General features: G+C 44.1%; 1 protein-coding gene across 2 annotated transcripts in view; it reads left to right on the forward strand.

The window, feature by feature from the left end:
• Positions 1–17,901, forward strand: part of LOC106568400 (integrin alpha-1) — a 94,831-nt gene that overhangs the window by 63,649 nt on the left and 13,281 nt on the right. Inside the window, exons 8-17 of one of the 2 annotated variants that reach the window (XM_014138710.2) lie at positions 171–321; positions 1,578–1,752; positions 2,111–2,184; positions 4,122–4,266; positions 6,531–6,673; positions 7,990–8,133; positions 9,344–9,601; positions 9,761–9,891; positions 12,289–12,464; positions 12,674–12,819. In XM_014138710.2, the coding sequence (XP_013994185.2) occupies positions 171–321; positions 1,578–1,752; positions 2,111–2,184; positions 4,122–4,266; positions 6,531–6,673; positions 7,990–8,133; positions 9,344–9,601; positions 9,761–9,891; positions 12,289–12,464; positions 12,674–12,819 (1,543 nt within the window). Of the gene's footprint in view, positions 1–170; positions 322–1,577; positions 1,753–2,110; positions 2,185–4,121; positions 4,267–6,530; positions 6,674–7,989; positions 8,134–9,340; positions 9,602–9,760; positions 9,892–12,288; positions 12,465–12,673; positions 12,820–17,901 lie in introns of both variants that reach the window. The other variant, XM_014138709.2, reaches the window with a different exon arrangement.

Raw genomic sequence — 17,901 nt, forward strand, 5'->3', positions numbered from 1 at the left:
GTCTAATGCCTAATGGTTTGTGTGTCCTGAACGCGGAAACACACTCTTTCCGTTGTTGTACTAGATCTGATGTAAAATGCTATTTTCCACATCTCATGATCACGGGGATGTCACTACTTATGCCATGACCTTTGACATTTGACCTCTGATTGACCCTGTTGTCCCTTCAGGAAAGAGGCCTTCACTGTGGAGCGAGGGGCACGGCCGGGGGTCAAGAAGGTCATGATAATTGTGACGGACGGAGAGTCACATGACTTTTTTAACCTCGACGAGGTCATCAAAGAATGTGAGGAGGACGATATCGAGAGGTTCGGTATCGCTGTGAGTATGAGGTCATCTCAAAAGTGTAAGGCCATAGTACCTCAATAACCACAATACCTCATCCATCTTATTCCTCACCTCAGTGAGAACAGAGCTGTAACAGACCTTGTAGTCAGGACAAGCACACATCCAGGTCCTTTGACATACTTCAAATAAACACACCATCCATCACCTAGTTTAGATGGTCCGCTAGCTTGGTGCAGGCAGGATAAGGGTTGCAAAACTTTCCCAAAATGCCCAGGTTTTCCAGAAATCCTGGTTGGAGGCTTCTTGGAATCAGAAGAGAATAAGCAGGACGGTAATCCTCTAACTGGGAATTTTCCAGCCGAGGCAGGACCAGGGTTATGGGTTCAAGTCCTGTTTCTTAAATGAACCACATTCTGTACACTGAGTATATACCAAACATTATGAACACCTTCCTAATATTGACTAGCACCCCCCTCCTTTTGCCCTCAGAACAGCCTCAGTTCATCAGGGCATGGACTCTACAAGTGTTCCACAGGAATTCTGGCCCATGTTGACTCCAATGCTTCCCACAGTTGTGTCAAGTTGGCTGGATGTCCTTTGGGTGGTGGGCCATTCTTGATACACACAGGAGACTGACTGTTGAGCGTGAAAAACAGCAGCGTTGCAGTTCTTGACACAAACCGGTACGACTGGCACCTTTTACCCGAGTGGGCTCCTGAATGGGCTCCCTAGCGCAGGGGTCTAAGGCACTGCATCTCAGTGCTAAAGGCATCACTACATACACCCTGGTTTGAATCCAGACTGTATCACAACCAGTCGTGATTGGAAGTCCCATAGGGCGGCACACAATTGGCCCAGCGTTGGCCGGGTTTGGCCGGTGTAGGCCGTCATTGTAAATAAGAATTTGTTCTTAACTGACTTGCCTAGTTAAATAAAGGTTAAATAAATAAAAATACCATACCTCGTTTCAAGACACTTAAATATTTTGTCTTGCCCATTCACTCTGATTGGCACACATACACAATCCATGTCTCAATTGTCTCAAGGCTAAGAAGTCCTTCTTTAACCTGCCTCCTTCCCTTCATCTACACTGAAATAAGGGATCATAGATTTCACCTGGATTCACCTTGTCAGTCTATGTCATGGAAAGAGCAGGTGTTCTTAATGTTTTGTATACTCAGTATATATTAAGTACTGTTTCTCAGACTTGATATCGTCATTGAAAATATAAAGGACTTACCAGGATAAATAAAGGTTTAAATAAATGAAACATAAATATATATTTTTAGGTGCTTGGTGATTACAACAGGAACAACAGAAGCATCAAGGAGGTGAAGAAATTCATTGAGGAGATCCAGTCGATCTCCAGCGATCCTGTGGGCGATCACTTCTTCAACGTGTCGGATGAGTTTGCCTTGCTGAACATCGTAGACGCCCTGGGCAGCAGGATCTTTGCCTTGGAGGGTAGGATGACTCCCTCATTAATCACGTTCTATGTTTGAACTCGGTGCTAAAAATGGCAGTGTTTATTCTCACCTACTCACTATAACACATCATCATTCAATAAGCACCGTCAATGCTACTGACCCAAAAAGCCAAGGCATTTCTAGGTTAGGGCGACAGTACTTGAAGCCTCAGGAAGGCAGTAGCAATGCTAACCTCTACACTAGATTTCCTCCTCTCTACAGGCCTAAATACTGGTGAAATTGATCCGAGAAATTGACCAGATTCATATCATCTCTACATGGTCTTTAATACCCATTGTGATAACAAGACCATGTCATAATGTAATAACCGATCAATGTGAATGTCCTTTCTACAGCAACGTCAGGTAACTACACCTCGTCTTTTGAGATGGAGATGTCCCAGGCTGGATTTAGTGCCCACACCTCTAAAGTAAGTCTGCTTCTATCTCTGCATTCCTTTCCTGTCTTACTAACTAACTCATACTAACCCTAACTGTAATCCAGGATAGTTTCAGTGCCCGCACCTCTTCTCCTGTTTCCACCCCTGCTCTCCACTGTCCTACACTGTTCTCCACTGTTCTCCACTGTTCTCCACTGTTCTCCACTGTCCTACACTGTCCTACACTGTTCTCCACTGTCCTCCACTGTTCTCCACTGTTCTCCACTGTTCTCCACTGTTCTCCACTGTTCTACACTGTTCTCCACTGTTCTCCACTGTTCTCCACTGTTCTACACTGTTCTCCACTGTCCTACACTGTCCTACACTGTTCTCCACTGTTCTCCACTGTTCTCCACTGTTCTCCACTGCTCTCCACTGTCCTACACTGTTAAAAGAAAAAGGGGTTTAAAATATGCAACTCTTCTTTCCCAAAAACCAAAACACCCGGAGGCAAGAATTTATTTAAAAAAGATATATTTCAAAATATTTTATTTTATAGTGTATTAACTCCTACTTGTCAACTGGGCTAAAGGGTGCAGCATATTACCATGGGGATCAATTTATAGGAGATCACATGTTTGTGAATGTGTGACTGCCCACTGATTGCCCCCAGTCAGACACAGTACAGAACGATGGTGTGTGTTGTGTTATCTGTCATTCACCATCTCATCTATCCCTGTTTCACTGTGATCCAACAAATGTTCTGGAGACGTAAGGAAAAGAGGGAAGAACTAAAAATATATGTATTTTCAGTGAGAGGATGTCTAAACTGTGGGTACATTCATCAGAGTGTGAGAGGATGTCCAAACTGTGGGTGCATTCATCAGAGTGTGAGAGGATGTCCAAACTGTGGGTGCATTCATGTGAGCAAACATGCTCTCCTCCAGTCCTCCTAAGTCAGCGTCGCTCTCTCTCTCTCTTTTTTTCTCCCTCTGGCTCTATCTCCCTCTGTCTCCCCCTGTCTCTTTCTCTCTCTCTCTCTCTCTCTCTCTCTCTCTCTCTCTCTCTCTCTTCCTCCCTGTCTCTGTCTCTCTCTCCCCCTCCTCCTACGTCACCTAGTATAAACACCGTCACTCCCAGCTGAAGCTGTATCAGGGCCGTTGCCCTTTCCTCCCCTGCATTCTCCTCCCATACCTCATATCACTTACACAATGTTTGTAAACCCAGACATACAGGGCCAGCAGCATACCACCCTGCATCCCACTGCTGGCTTTCCTCTGAAGCTAAGCAGGGTTGGTCCCTGGATGGGAGACCAGATGCTGCTGGAAGTTGTGTTGGAGGGCCAGTAGGAGGCAGTCTTTCCTCTGGTCTAAAAAAAATATCCCAATTCCCCAGGGCAGTGGTTGGGGACGGTGCCCTGTGTAGGGTGCTGTCTTTCAGATGGGATGTTAAGCGAGTGTCCTGAATCTCTGTGGTCACTGAAGATCCCATGGCACTTATCGTAAGCCCTGTGTCCAACCCCAGTCTCACTCATACTTGAAGAACTTCTCCCTCTTGTGAAATACTTTACCCTGTCTTCCTGTATCTACCAAAACAGTCTTCTTGACACGGTGCATTGTGACTCTGGTCCCATTTAGCTCTACTCCACTGAGACTTTTCCACTTCCTGTGGGATCTCTTCATGTTTCCTGTGCTGTAGCATAGCTGTCCCATAGAGTTGGATAGAGGCCCTCAATGGCGCTGCCAATGCTGTCACAGAAGACGCCATTACAAAGATAGGAGATGAGCTGCCTTGTATCTCTATGCGCTTGTCATTCTGTTGCCTGTCTAATAACGAGGACCACAATGGAAATAAGTTGTCTTATCTGACTTTATTGAGTTTGTATCTGACTTTATTGTTGTACTCACATGTGTGGCTACTCAGTATGTATTTTACATTTGTTAAATAAAGTAATTAATTCATTAATTCATGAATTCTCTCTTTCGTAGGAGGGTGTGATGCTGGGTGCTGTGGGGGCGTATGAGTGGAACGGGACAGTAGTGATGCATACCAACCAGGGTACCATGGTTCCTCTAAACGCAGACTTCCAAGACCCCCTGGATGAGAGGAAGGAGAGCCTGGCGGGGTACGTGGGTAAGTACATATCAGTCCAGTTCGGACATGCGCACACACACAGCCTGGCAGGGTACGTGGGTGAGTCCAGACCTGGCACTGGAAACTGGACAGTGGTCCAATGACAGCCTGTACTGGCACTGGAAACTGGACAGTGGTCCAATGATAGCCTGTACTGGCACTGGAAACTGGACAGTGGTCCAATGATAGCCTGTACTGGCACTGGAAACTGGACAGTGGTCCAATGACAGCCTGTACTGGCACTGGAAACTGGACAGTGGTCCAATGATAGCCTGTACTGGCACTGGAAACTGGACAGTGGTCCAATGACAGCCTGTACTGGCACTGGAAACTGGACAGTGGTCCAATGACAGCCTGTACTGGCACTGGAAACTGGACAGTGGTCCAATGATAGCCTGCACTGGCACTGGAAACTGGACAGTGGTCCAATGACAGCCTGTACTGGCACTGGAAACTGGACAGTGGTCCAATGACAATCTGTACTGGCACTGGAAACTGGACAGTGGTCCAATGACAGCCTGTACTGGCACTGGAAACTGGACAGTGGTCCAATGATAGCCTGTACTGGCACTGGAAACTGGACAGTGGTCCAAGTCCTTAGTGCCTCCCAGCTCCTGTATAAACAGCACAGGTCCAGCACCATTACTCTGAAATAGACAGAAACATGGACTGCATCCCATATGTCATCCTGTTCCATTTATATTGCTCTACTTTTGACCAGAGCGCTATGGGCCCTGGTCAAGTGTAGTGCACTATATAGGGAAAAGGGTGGCTTTTGGGATGCTGACATGCTTATACTCTAACTGAAATAACAGACACACAGGGTTAACAGTAGCACACCTCACCCACTCGTACTTTTTGAATTGAATTTATTTTGGGTAACAAACCGATACAACAAAATGTACAATGTGGACCCAGAGGACATCAATTAAAAGTATTAATTAAAAAGCTTGTTTCCAAAGTGGTCCTCGATGGTTAAAACAATAACACATATAATGATTAAAAGGCAAGACAAAATTAAAATAAATACATTAATTTATATTGACATCCTAAAAAGTGGCACTAATCACTGCACTGGTATAAACTTAAAAATCAACCATATTAATTTCACATTTCGACCTTAAAATGCAATCTATTAATTGCACATCATACCTGTCATTCAGATAAATACACCTGACCAACAGTAGGGGGCACGAGGGGCAGTGGGCCACAGTGAAGACGCTGTGAGGGATTCAAGAATAATGTTATTTAATAAAAGTGTCATCGAGAACAATCTGTGTGGTTGTTCGTTTCAGACAAACTCAAACACTGGCAGAGTTACAGCAGATCATTAAAAACTCTCTTCGGTACAGTGCTCAGAGAATGAACCACACACACACAGACACTGTGACACACACACTCCTCTCTGTTCTTCAATGTTTTACTGCTTCCTCGAGACCTTGGGACTATAAGGTTCTAGCTGACATTATTGGCAAAAATGTGTTAGTCACCTATAGTTGATCTTGAGATGCTTCTTCATGTCTGTGAAGTTAGATAATTTTAAAGTACATTTTAAGGTAAAATTATTTTTACTAGAAAGTTCTGTCTGCATAAACCCATTTGAACTTGGTGCTATAAGTTTTTTTTAATCTGCAATCCAATCACAAGCCTGAACAAATACAGACAGACCAATCAGAACATGTCTTTGCCATCTCCCTGTTGTCACATCGTTGTTCAGTGATAACAGTAATTTGTCTGATGATCATCATGCATTTATTTATGTATTCGATGATGTGTTCTGACTCTATCGTGGTAAAATAGTGTTATTCTATAATTTCTGTATTCAAATAGCTACAGTTTTCTTGAAAACAGACATGTCAAATTCAGAAGTGTCAATTAGAACCATATGGCTCAACCCAGATTGACATTTCAGAGCCATAAGGATCTATCTGCGATTACACCCCCCGAAAAAAAAATGATTTGCAAATGTCTCAGGATTTTGATACTCTTCACTTTAGGTGAGGACCTTAATGGGTTAAGAAAGAAGAATTCACTACAAAACAGTTCTGAGATCTGGTATGTGAAAACATTTATGCTCAATATCAGAACTATGCTTTGCGCACATAGAACCTTATATTCCCAAGGTCACATCCTCTTAACAATGAGACTAAAGTGAACTAACGCCAGGAGGAAGACGTACTAAAATAACCCACTGATAGGGACATGCTCTGTCCTTAAGCTGCGATCATGAACTGCTCTAATATGTGTGTCTGCCCTCCCTGCAGGTTATGCCGTACAGGCAGCATCAACCCCTATTGGTGTATTATACATCACAGGAGCACCGCGGTACAACCACACAGGCAGAGTCATCGTGTACAAACTGGATGGGGGAGTCATCACAGTCACACAAGTACTGAAAGGAGAGCAGGTGTGTTCAGTTGTCATTCATCAATCTTCCACCATCATCATAATACACATCTTTACATTATGTAGGTTGCTTTGCCAAACTCATGGGTTAGGGTTAGACACCGCAGTGTGGGAAGAGACTATACACTCTGTAACCAACGCGACACAAACTAGTTGAGGACATCATTCGTATACATTAGGTAGAAATGCACTGAAATACTGCAATTAGGTCCCTAATTGTATTTGAAAGCATACAATTCCGATTAGGTCCCTGATGTCAAGGCATGAGCTCATACTGTGTTCTACTTTAGTTTGAGATTCAGTAGAGGTTAAGATTATAGTGGGCTCCTGAGTGGCGCAGTGGTCTAAGGCACTGTATCTCAGTGCAAGAGGTGTCACTATAGTCCCTGGTTCAAATCCAGGTTGTATCACATCTGGCTGTGATTTGGAGTCCCATAGAGTGGTGCCCAGTGTTGGCTGGGGTATGCAGTCATTGTAAATAAGAATTAACTTAACTGACTTGCCTAGTTATATTATAAACTGGGTTGTTCAAGCCCTGGATGCTGAGTGGCTTAAAGCTGTGGTATTTAAGACAATATACCATGGCTAAGGTTCTTCTTCTTCTGGCTGTGCCAGTCCTATTCTAGAGTGCCTGGACACAGCCCTTAGCTCTCTAGGTTTCTTCCTAGTTTCCGGCCTTTCTAGGGAGTTTTTCCTAGCCACCATGCTTCTACATCTGCATTGCTTGCTGTTTGGGGTTTTAGGCTGGGTTTCTGTATAGCACTGTATAGACATCGGCTGATGTAAAAAAGGCTATATAAATACATTTGATTGACTCCACGTTGCGTCGTATATACACTGAATATACCAAACATTAGGAACACCTTCCTAATATTGAGTTGCACTTGGTCTATGGAAAGAGCAGGTGTTCTTAATGTTTTGTACACTCAGTGTATATACCATATACCACATCCCCTCTGACATTATTGCTTAATTAAATTAAAGTATGAGCTCATACCACGTTTCTATTTCAGGCTGAGTGATTATAACGTAGTGTGACCTCTGTCTGTCTCCTGTTGATTGGCTCCTACTTTGACCTCTGTCTGTCTCCTGTAGATTGTCTCCTACTTTGACCTCTGTCTGTCTCCTGTAGATTGGCTCCTACTTTGACCTCTGTCTGTCTCCTGTTGATTGTCTCCTACTTTGACCTCTGTCTGTCTCCTGTAGATTGTCTCCTACTTTGACCTCTGTCTCTCTCCTGTAGATTGGCTCCTACTTTGACCTCTGTCTGTCTCCTGTTGATTGTCTCCTACTTTGACCTCTGTCTGTCTCCTGTAGATTGGCTCCTACTTTGGCAGCGTGCTCCAGACGGTGGATGTTGACCAGGACTCCTACACAGACATCCTGCTGGTGGGAGCTCCTATGTTCATGGGCCCAGAGAGGGAGGAACAGGGACAAGTGTACGTCTACAAACTCAATGAGGTGTGTGGTGTACTGTGTGTGTAGTTGACCTGATTCATCAATCAGTCAATCAATCAAATGTATTTATAAAGCCCTTCTTACATCAGCTGATGTCACAAAGTGCTGTACAGAAACCCAGCCTATAACCCCAAACAGAAAGCAATGCAGGTGTAGAAGCACAGTGGCTAGGAAAAACTCCCTAGAAAGGCCAGAACCTAGGAAGAAACCTAGAGAGGAACCAGGCTATGAGGGGTGATCAGTCCTCTTCTGGCTGTGCTGGGTGGAGATTATAACAGAACATGGACAAGATGTTCAAATGTTCATAGATGACCAGCAGGGTCAAATAATAATAATCATGGTGGTTGTAGAGGGTGCAACAGGTCAGCACCTCAGGAGTAAATGTCAGGTGGCTTTTCATAGTATCATTCAGAGTATCTCTATCTCTCCTGCTGTCTCTAGAGAGTTGAAAACAGCAGGTCTGGGACAGGTAGTAAGTAATGTTGAAACGGCCATATAATTAATGTAACTATTTGACTTTACTACTATATTGTTGGCGCACTTTGGGGGTATGTGTGTTATCACAGAAATACAATTCAAATCAAATCAAAGTTTATTGGTCTCATACATATATTTAGCAGATGTTATTGTGGGTGTAGTGAAATGCTTCTGTTCCAACAGTGCAGTATTATCTAACAATTCCCAACAATACACACAAATAGAAAAGTAAAAGAAGTATTAAGAATTATAGAAATATTAGTATGAGCAATGTCGGAGTGGCATTGACTACAGTATATACATATGAAATGAGTAAAGCAGTATGTAAACATTATTAAAGTGACTAGTGTTCCATTATTAAAGTGACTAATGTTCCATTATTAAAGTGGCCAGTGATTTCAAGTCTATGTATATAGGGCAGCAGCCTCTAAGGTGCAGGGTTACGTAACCGGGTGGAAGCTGGCTAGTGATGGCTTTTTAAAAGTCTGCAGTTGCCGTACCAGGCGGGGATACAGTCCAACAGGATGCTCTCAATTGTGCATTTGTAAGTTTGTGAGGGTTTTAGGGGCCAAGCTGAATTTCTTCAGCCTGCTGAATTATATCTCTGTGTGTTATAGAATGAAGGGACAGAGACACAGCAGTCTAAGGATGTGCACCAAACATCTATCTGTTACTCAACAGCTCTCTATCCCCCGTCTCTCTCTGTCTCTCCATCTCCCCCCTTCCTACCTAGAAGGGCCTATTTGAGCACCAGACCACACTGAAGCCAGACAACCAGACGTGTTGTACCTCGGCCCACTCCCACGGTTGCACCATCGTCAACACCAACGGCCCGTGTGGCGCCCGCTTCGGCACCGCCATCGCAGAGGTCAGTGACCTGGACCTGGACGGGAACCGGGACGTGGCCATCGGGGCGCCACTGGAGAACGACCACAAAGGGGCAGTCTACGTCTACCATGGAGCCAAGAAGACCATCAAGGAAAAATATGTGCAGGTAAAGAAAGACAAGACCATGTGTTCTCCGACTGTTCTACAGTAAGGTTACAGTAAGTTACAGTAAAATTACAATATTACAGTATTAAGAGTATACAGTAAAAGTGAGAGTCGTTAATGTTAGCCTTCTGAAAGTATGTGTGTTCTGGTGTGGTTTCAGCGTATCCCAGGCCCTGGAGACGGGGTGAAGACTAAGTTCTTTGGCCAGTCGATCCACGGAGTCATGGATCTGAACGGAGACGGAATTATAGACATTACCATCGGAGGGCTGGGAGGGGCTTCTTTGTTCTGGTGAGTGTTTAGTGCCTCAGCGTTCAGTATCAAACACGCGCATGAACCCACACACACATTCACGCACACACACACTCCACTTGGACTATTAGTAATAGCAGTAACCTCAAATATCTCACAAAACGTTATTATTATAACATTATCTCATCTATCAAAGACTGTCACTTTGGTTTATACAGCTGTGTCCCTTTCAGGATTTAAACCAACAACACCTTCCTCTCCTTGTTCAAAACCCTGCTCCTCCTCTTCTCTCATGGAGCCTCTCCTGTCCTGTCCTGTCCTCTCCTCTCTTTCTCTTCTCTTCTGGAGTTGAGCCAACATTTCATACCACAGGGACCCCAGCCAGGGATACTTCCCGAATGTACTTCAGCTCCAGCTGCAGTATCAAGCTGTCATGGATGCTCTGGAATTAGGGAGTGACTAACTATCTACAGTGACGTTCTGTTAAGCAGAGTAGTGACTCTGCAAGGCCTGTTCCAGCTGAAACTGAGTGGGCGGATCCCTGGCTGGGGTCCCCAATACCCTTTTCCCCATTTTGTTACGTTACAGCCTTATTCTAAAATTGATTACATCATTTTTTCCCTTCATCAATCTACACACAATACCCCATAATGACAAAGTGAAAACAGGTTTATAGAAATTTTTGGGAATGTATTACAATTTTTCTTTTAAAAGCCTTATAAGTATTCAGACCCTTTGCTATGAGACTCGAAATTGAGCTCAGGTGCATCCTGTTTCCAATGATCATATTTAAGATGTTTCTACAACTGGATTGGAGTCCACCTGTGGTAAATTCAATTGATTAGACATGATTTGGTAAGGCACACACCAGTCTATATAAGGTCCCGCAGTTCACAGTGCATGTCAGAGCAAAAACCAAGCCATGAGGTCGAAGGAATTGTCCGTAGAGCTCAGAGACAGGATTGTGGATTGCACAGATCTGGGAAAGGGTACCAAAAAATGTCTGCAGCATTAAAGGTCCCCAAGAACACAGTGGCCTCCATCATTCTTAAATGGAAGAAGTTTGGAACCACCAAGACTCTTCCTAGAGCTGGGTACCCGGCCAAACTGAGCAATCGGGGGAGAAGGGTGAACCCGATGGTCATGCTGACAGCTCCAGAGTTCCTCTGTGGAGATGCGAGAACCTTCCAGAAGGACAACCATCTCTGCAGCATTCCACTAATCAGGCCTTTATGGTAGAGTGGCCAGACGGAAGCTACTCAGTAAAAGGCACATGACAGCTCGCTTGGAGTTGCCAAAAGACACCTAAAGGACTCTCAGACAATGAGAAACAAGATTCTCTAGTCTGATGAAACCAAGATTGAACTCTTTGGCCTGAATGCAAAGCGTCACGTCTGGAGGAAACCTGGCACCATCCCTACGGTGAAGCATGGTGGTGGAAGCATCATGTTGTGGGGATGTTTTTCAGCGGCAGGGACTGGGAGATAAGTCAGGATCGAGGGAAAGATGAACGGAGCAAAGTACAGAGAGATTCTTGATGAAAACTTGCTCCAAAGCGCTCAGGACCTCAGACTAGGGCGAAGGTTCACCTTCCAACAGGACAACGACCCTAAGCACACAGCCAAACCAATGCAGGAGTGGCTTCAGGACATGTCTCTGAATAGGACTGAGTGGGATTGGAAATGATGAAGACAATTTCATTGATGGAAGCAACAATCTTTCCTCAATATTAAAGCTGATCCACCCCAACAGAAAACACATTTTAAACATTTTTTTTTAAAAGTATCTGAATGTCCTTGAGTGGCCCAGCCAGAGCCCGGACTTGAACCCTGTCGAACATCTCTGGAGAGACCTGAAAATACCTGAGCAATAACGCTCCCCATCCAACCTGACAGACTGTGAGAGGATCTGCAGAGAAGAATGGGAGAAACTCCACAAATACAGGTGTGCCAAGCTTCTAGCGTCATACCCAAGAAGACTCGAGGATGTAATCGCTGCCAAAGGTGCTTTGACAAAGTACTGAGTAAAGGGTCTGAATACTTTTGTAAATGTGATATTTCAGTTTTCAGTTATTTATGGGATATTTAATCCATTTTAGAATAAGGCTGTAACACAACAAAATATGGAAAAATTCAAGGGGTCTGAATACTTTCTGAATGCACTGTATAACTTGGCTATGGATCCTTTTGTAGAGCCATCATGGCCGGTGACATGGTTTATAGAGTGCTTGCACACATCTTTACATAATAAATGAATATGTGCTTTTAATTCGATTTTTAGGTTTAATGTGTAAAGAACTATAGCTATACCGTTTTGGCTTCTCCTCTTTTTTTGTAGATTTAAATAAAAATGTAGTTTCATTCACAGTTCATTGATTATTGTAACAGTTTCATATGCCAGTTACAAGTTTCTGAATTTCTGTTGTTTGTCATCCAGGTCCAAGGATGTTGCTGAGCTTTATGCCAACATGACCTTTGACCCAAACAAGATCAACCTACAGCAGCCCTCTGAAGACTGTGTGCTGGGTGAGAGAGCCACCGTGTGTGTGAAGACCAGGGTCTGCTTTAGCTACCGTGTCAAGTCTGAGAAGGACCACCCTAACTTGGGCACAGGTGAGTCTGATAAACACACTTCCAGTATGTTTGAATGTTTACAGTGTAAACACTTCAATTAAATGCAATGATTGTAACTGTCTCTGGATAAGAGCATCTACTAAAGGAGTAAAATATCAACTGTAAACCAGACAGTCTTTTCTCCAGGATTTCTGGAAAACCTGGGAATTATGGGAAAGTTACAGGATTTGGTATTTGTTGTGTTTCAGCCATTAAGTACAACCTGACTCTGGACTCTCTGAGGGCAAAGTCGAGGGCAGCGTTTGTCAACCCTGACGAGAAGAGTGAGAGGAAGGTCCAGGTCACCGCCAATATCATAGATGCTCTGTGTCTGGAGCATTCCTTTGCCATGAAGGCAAGTAAATCCTTCTTCAATCAGCCTGGTCAACATGGAGAGAGGAAGAGAGGAGGGTGAGATAGGGAGGGAGAGATAGAGGGGGAGGAGAGAGAGAGAAAACGGCCCCATAGAAAAACTCTGTCTCTTACATACTAGTAGAACACAGTTGAATGTGTTACCGTCTGCAGAGTTTGAACCAGAGAGGGGATATGGGTTTCCATTTTCATTATGATTACATCAGAGAAAGTTTTTAGCCTGGCCCCAGATCGGTTTGTGATGTATAGACAACTCTTATGTTTGGCATGACAATGACCATAGGAGTTGTTGATAGGCAAGACAGCACAAAGCCTGGGACCAGGCTAAATGGCTATTAGTATCTCAGTAGACAGGCCTGTGAGTGTAGTGGATGGATGTACAGTAGGAAGACAAGTTGCTCTTATTGATTCATGGTAGGAAAGCTCTTAACATGAAAGTGGAGACAGATCTCCTTCTCTTGATCAAAGGAAAAGCTTCTCCAGTAAAACAACCCCTTTTCCAAAAGGCCCATTACTGTAGATACAAGTATTCGGCTTTAAAGAAGCCTAGAAATCGATTCACATTACATTGATTGTTTTGTAGCAAATAGCAGTACAATATAAGGTTTTATTGAGGATGCCCGATGAAAAGAACAGAGGTTTAATAAAACAGAAGACTTTGAATGTAATGGGAACCAGAACCAGAGAGAATGCCTCGACAATGACTGGTTAACCATCCCCAGTACCTCTGAGAGAGAGAGAGAGAGAGAGAGAGAGAGGGAGGACTGGTTAACCATCCCCAGTACCTCAGAGAGAGAGAGAGAGAGAGAGAGGACTGGTTAACCATCTCCAGTACCTCTGAGAAAGGGGTAGAAAGAGAGAGAGAGAGAGAGAGAGAGGACTGGTTAACCACCCCCAGTACCTCTGAGAGAGAGAAAGAGAGAGAGAGGGAGGACTGGTTAACTATCCCCAGTACCTCAGAGAGAGAGAGGACTGGTTAACCATCCCCAGTACCTCTGAGAAAGGGGTAGAAAGAGAGAGAGAGGGGACTGGTTAACCATCCCCAGTACCTCTGAGAGAGAGAGAGAGAGAGGGAGAGAGAGAGGACTGGTTAACCACCCCCAGTACCTCTGAGAGAGAGAGAGAGAGAGAGAGAGAGAGAGAGAGAAAGAGAGAGAGAACTGGTTAACCATCCCCAGTACCTCAGAGAGAGAGAGGACTGGTTAACCATCCCCAGTACCTCTGAGAAAGGGGTAGAAAGAGAGAGAGAGAGAGGACTGGTTAACCATCCCCAGTACCTCAGAGAGAGAGAGAGAGAGAGAGAGAGAGAGGACTGGTTAACCACCCCCAGTACCTCTGAGAGAGAGAGAGAGAGAGAGAGAGAGGGGGGACTGGTTAACCACCCCCAGTACCTCTGGGAGAGAGAGAGAGAGAGAGGGGACTGGTTAACCACCCCCAGTACCTCTGGGAGAGAGAGAGAGGACAGGTTAACCATCCCCAGTACCTCTGAGAGAGAGAGAGAACTGGTTAACCACCCCCAGTACCTCTGGGAGAGAGAGAGAGGACTGGTTAACCATCCCCAGTACCTCTGAGAGAGAGAGAGGACTGGTTAACCATCCCCAGTACCTCTGAGAGAGAGAGAGAGGACTGGTTAACCACCCTCAGCACCTCTGAGAGAGAGAGAGGACTGGTTAACCACCCCCAGTACCTCTGAGAGAGAGAGAGAGAGAGAGAGGACTGGTTAACCACCCTCAGCACCTCTGAGAAAGGGAGAGAGAGAGAGAGGACTGGTTAACCACCCTCAGTACCTCTGAGAGAGAGAGAGAGAGAGAGAGGACTGGTTAACCACCCTCAGCACCTCTGAGAGAGAGAGAGAGAGAGAGAGGACTGGTTAACCACCCCCAGTACCTCTGAGAGAGAGAGAGAGAGAGAGAGAGGACTGTTAAACTACCCCCAGTACCTCTGAGGGGGGGAGGGGGTGTTGAAGAGAGGAGTTGGAAAGAGAAAGAGACAAAAAAGAGGAGTAGAGAGAGAGAGGGGAGAGAGAGGGGGTGAAGAGAGGAGAGGATTTTGAAAGAAAACCAAAATAGAGGAGTAGAGAGAGAGAGAGAGCTGGTATACGGTTGGGGGGTGCAGTCACAATGCATTCCAGTGGAGATATGCCCTAGCGATCTGGTACACCATGTAGCCAGACAGATCACATGCTGTCCATCCCAACTGGAACAAAGATGCTTTCTGCTGTCTGATAGAGACACATAACTCACATTGTCCTCCCAGGAGGAGAACTAATTGACATGCAGTCCTCATAATCCAGAGGGACTACTGATAACAGTACGGGTTATACAGTTGAAGTCGGAAGTTTACATACACTTAGGTTGGAGTCATTAAAACTCGTTTTTCAACCACTCCACAAATTTCTTGTTAACAAACTGTAGTTTTGACAAGTCGGTTAGGACATCTACTTTGTGAATGACACAAGTAATTTTTCCAACAATTGTTTACAGACAGATTATTTCACTTATAACTCACTGTATCGCAATTCCAGTGGGTCAGAAGTTTACATCCACTAAGTTGACTGTGCTTTTAAACAGCTTGGAAAATTCCAGAAAATTATGTTATGGCTTTAGAAGCTTCTGACAGGCTAATTGACATTTGAGTCAACTGGAGGTGTACCTGTGGATGTATTTCAAGGCCGACCTTCAAACTCAGTGCCTCTTTGCTTGACATCATGGGAAATCAAAAGAAATCAGACCTCCACAAGTCTGGTTCATCCTTGGGAGCAATTTCCAAACCCCTGAAGGTACCACGTTCATCTGTACAAACAATAGTACGCAAGTATAAACACCATGGCACCACGCAGCCGTCATACCGCTCAGGAAGGAGACGCGTTCTGTCTCCTAGAGATGAACGTACTTTGGTGCGAAAAGTGCAAATCAATCCCAGAACAACAGCAAAGGACCTTGTGAAGATGCTGGAGGAAACTGCTACGAAAGTATCTATATCCACAGTAAAACGAGTCCTACATCGACATAAACTGAAAGGCCGCTCAGCAAGGAAGAAGCTACTGTTCCAAAATCTTCACAGAAAAGCCAGACTATGGTTTGCGACTGCACATGGGGACAAAGATCGTACTTTTTGGAGAAATGTCCTCTGGTCTGATGAAACAAAAATAGAACTGTTTGGCCATAATGACCATCCTTATGTTTGGAAGCATGCAAGCCGAAGAACACCATCCCAACCGTGAAGCACGGGGGTGGCAGCATCATGTTGTGGGGGTGCTTTGCTGCAGGAGGGACTGGTGCACTTCACAAAATAGATGGCATCCTGAGGAAGGAAAATTATGTGAATATATTGAAGCAATATCCCAAGACATCAGTCAGAAAGTTAAAGCTTGGTCGCAAATGGTTCTTCCCAATGGACAATGACCCCAAGCAAACTTCCAAAGTTGTGGCAAAATGGCTTAAGGACAACAAAGTCAAGGTATTGGAGTGGCCATCACAAAGCCCTGACCTCAATTCTATAGAAAATTTGTGAGCAGAACTGAAAAACCGTGTGCGAGCAAGGAGGCCTACAAACCTGACTCAGTTACACCAGCTCTGTCAGGAGGAATGGGCCAAAATTCCCCCAACTTACTGTGGGAAGCTTGTGGAAGGCTACCCGAAATGTTTGACCCAAGTTAAACAATTTATAGGCAATGCTACCAAATACTAATTGAGTGTATGTAAACTTCTGACCCACTGGGAATGTGATGAAAGAAATAAAAGCTGAAATAAATCATTCTCTCTACTATTATTCTGACATTTCACATTCTTAAAATAAAGTGGTGATCCTAACTGACCTAAGACAGGGAATTTTTACTAGGATTAAATGTCAGGAATTGTGAAAAACTGAGTTTAAATGTATTTGGCTAATGTGTATGTAAACTTCCGACTTCAACTGTACATGTGTATTGTTGTGTATTGTTGGATACTACTGCACTGTTGGAGCTAGGAACACAAACATTTCGCGACACCCGCAATAACATCTGCTAAATGTGTGTATGCGACCAATAACATTTGATTTTGATTTGATACAGCGAATTAGATCTAAGGCATACAGAAGCCTACGGTACATAACAGTGGCGGTCAGTGCCATTTAACATGAGGGAGGACAATTATTTGTTCATGAGCATGGCCTTATTTCAATGACAACATATTGGATGACTGTCATTCATATTCCATTCACCCAGTTCAATGTAACAGCGATAGGTTTAGGCTACTACATGATACTCAATTGTCCCTATACCCATCATGAGGTTGTTACAACCTAGCCTATGAATGAAAGTTTACGACGTAGGTGCACACAGGTTGAGAGACAAATTTGAGGTGACAGACAGTGACACATTCAATACCGCCTTGCACACTCTTGCCTGCATCTATCTGATGTAGGCTGTAAACATTAGTCCAACAGTTGCAAACAAGAGTTTCTATTGGACAAATTCAGGTATGTTTATCCACGCTTTGTTCCGTTTGCTTCCGTTCAAGAAACATTTTTCAACAGAATTGGCAGAATGAATACACCCCTGATCAAGCTAAAGTAATGTTATAGTCAGTATATCTAATAGAACTAACGTGTTAGTAAACCTGCTACAATCATGCAGTAACCTTAGTGTACAGTCAGTAAGCAGTTACACGGGTGGGCCCTGGTGACAATAAATTAGTAATACCAAAAGATTACCTTGACTTGGAAGAGTTCCAGTGTTGTGTTGGAAAGTCATAGCCAGCTAGCTAACATAGCATCCCCCTGTTTGAGCAGGGTGTTTCAGTAGGCTAAACTAGCTAGCTGCATTTGCTAGCTAAGTACTGTAAATGAAACTCAAAGTGAAAAAAATGACGAAATCTCTCTCTATTTCTCTTTTGCTTCGCCTTCATTTTGGAAGAAATGAATTTGTTCAAAAGTGTTGAACTATTGTCTTTCTCTCTCTTTGAGCCATCTACTCATCACATTTTATACACTGCAGTGCCAGCTAGCTGTATCTTATGCTTTCAGTACTAGATTAATTCTCTGATCCTTTGATTGGGTGGACAACATGTCAGTTCATGCTGCA

Source organism: Salmo salar, chromosome ssa13 (assembly GCF_905237065.1).
Source record: "Salmo salar chromosome ssa13, Ssal_v3.1, whole genome shotgun sequence".
Taxonomy (NCBI): domain Eukaryota; kingdom Metazoa; phylum Chordata; class Actinopteri; order Salmoniformes; family Salmonidae; genus Salmo; species Salmo salar.